The sequence below is a fragment of the Calidris pugnax genome, unplaced genomic scaffold, assembly GCF_001431845.1.
Source record: "Calidris pugnax isolate Ruff unplaced genomic scaffold, ASM143184v1 scaffold337, whole genome shotgun sequence".
Taxonomy (NCBI): Eukaryota; Metazoa; Chordata; class Aves; order Charadriiformes; family Scolopacidae; genus Calidris; species Calidris pugnax.
Window position 1 is genome coordinate 209,525 of NW_015091098.1, and position 250 is coordinate 209,774.

The 250-nt window shown below is 77.6% G+C and overlaps 1 protein-coding gene across 1 annotated transcript in view; it reads left to right on the forward strand.

The window, feature by feature from the left end:
* The first annotated feature begins 95 nt into the window (after positions 1 to 95).
* Positions 96 to 250, forward strand: part of MIEN1 (migration and invasion enhancer 1) — a 2,778-nt gene continuing 2,623 nt past the window's right edge. The window contains exon 1 of the mRNA XM_014957945.1: positions 96 to 208. Within this exon, the coding sequence (XP_014813431.1) occupies positions 132 to 208 (77 nt within the window). The 5' untranslated portion in view covers positions 96 to 131. The remainder of the gene's footprint in view (positions 209 to 250) is intronic.

The window sequence follows — 250 nt, forward strand, 5'->3', positions numbered from 1 at the left end:
CCTCCCGCCGCCAGGTGTCGCCCTCCCCGAGCAGCCGAGAGGAGCGGGGATATGGGGGGGCGCTCGGCCGGAAGCGCTGTGTCACGTGGGAAGGACCCGGAAGCGGCGGGCGAGCGGCGGGGCCGGCGGCGATGAGCGACGGGGCCGAGGCGGCGGCGGCGGCCGGGGCTGAGGCCGAACGGCGGGTCCGCATCGTGGTGGAGTATTGGTGAGCGCCGGGCACGGGTTTCTTCCCCCGGTGCCGCGCCGC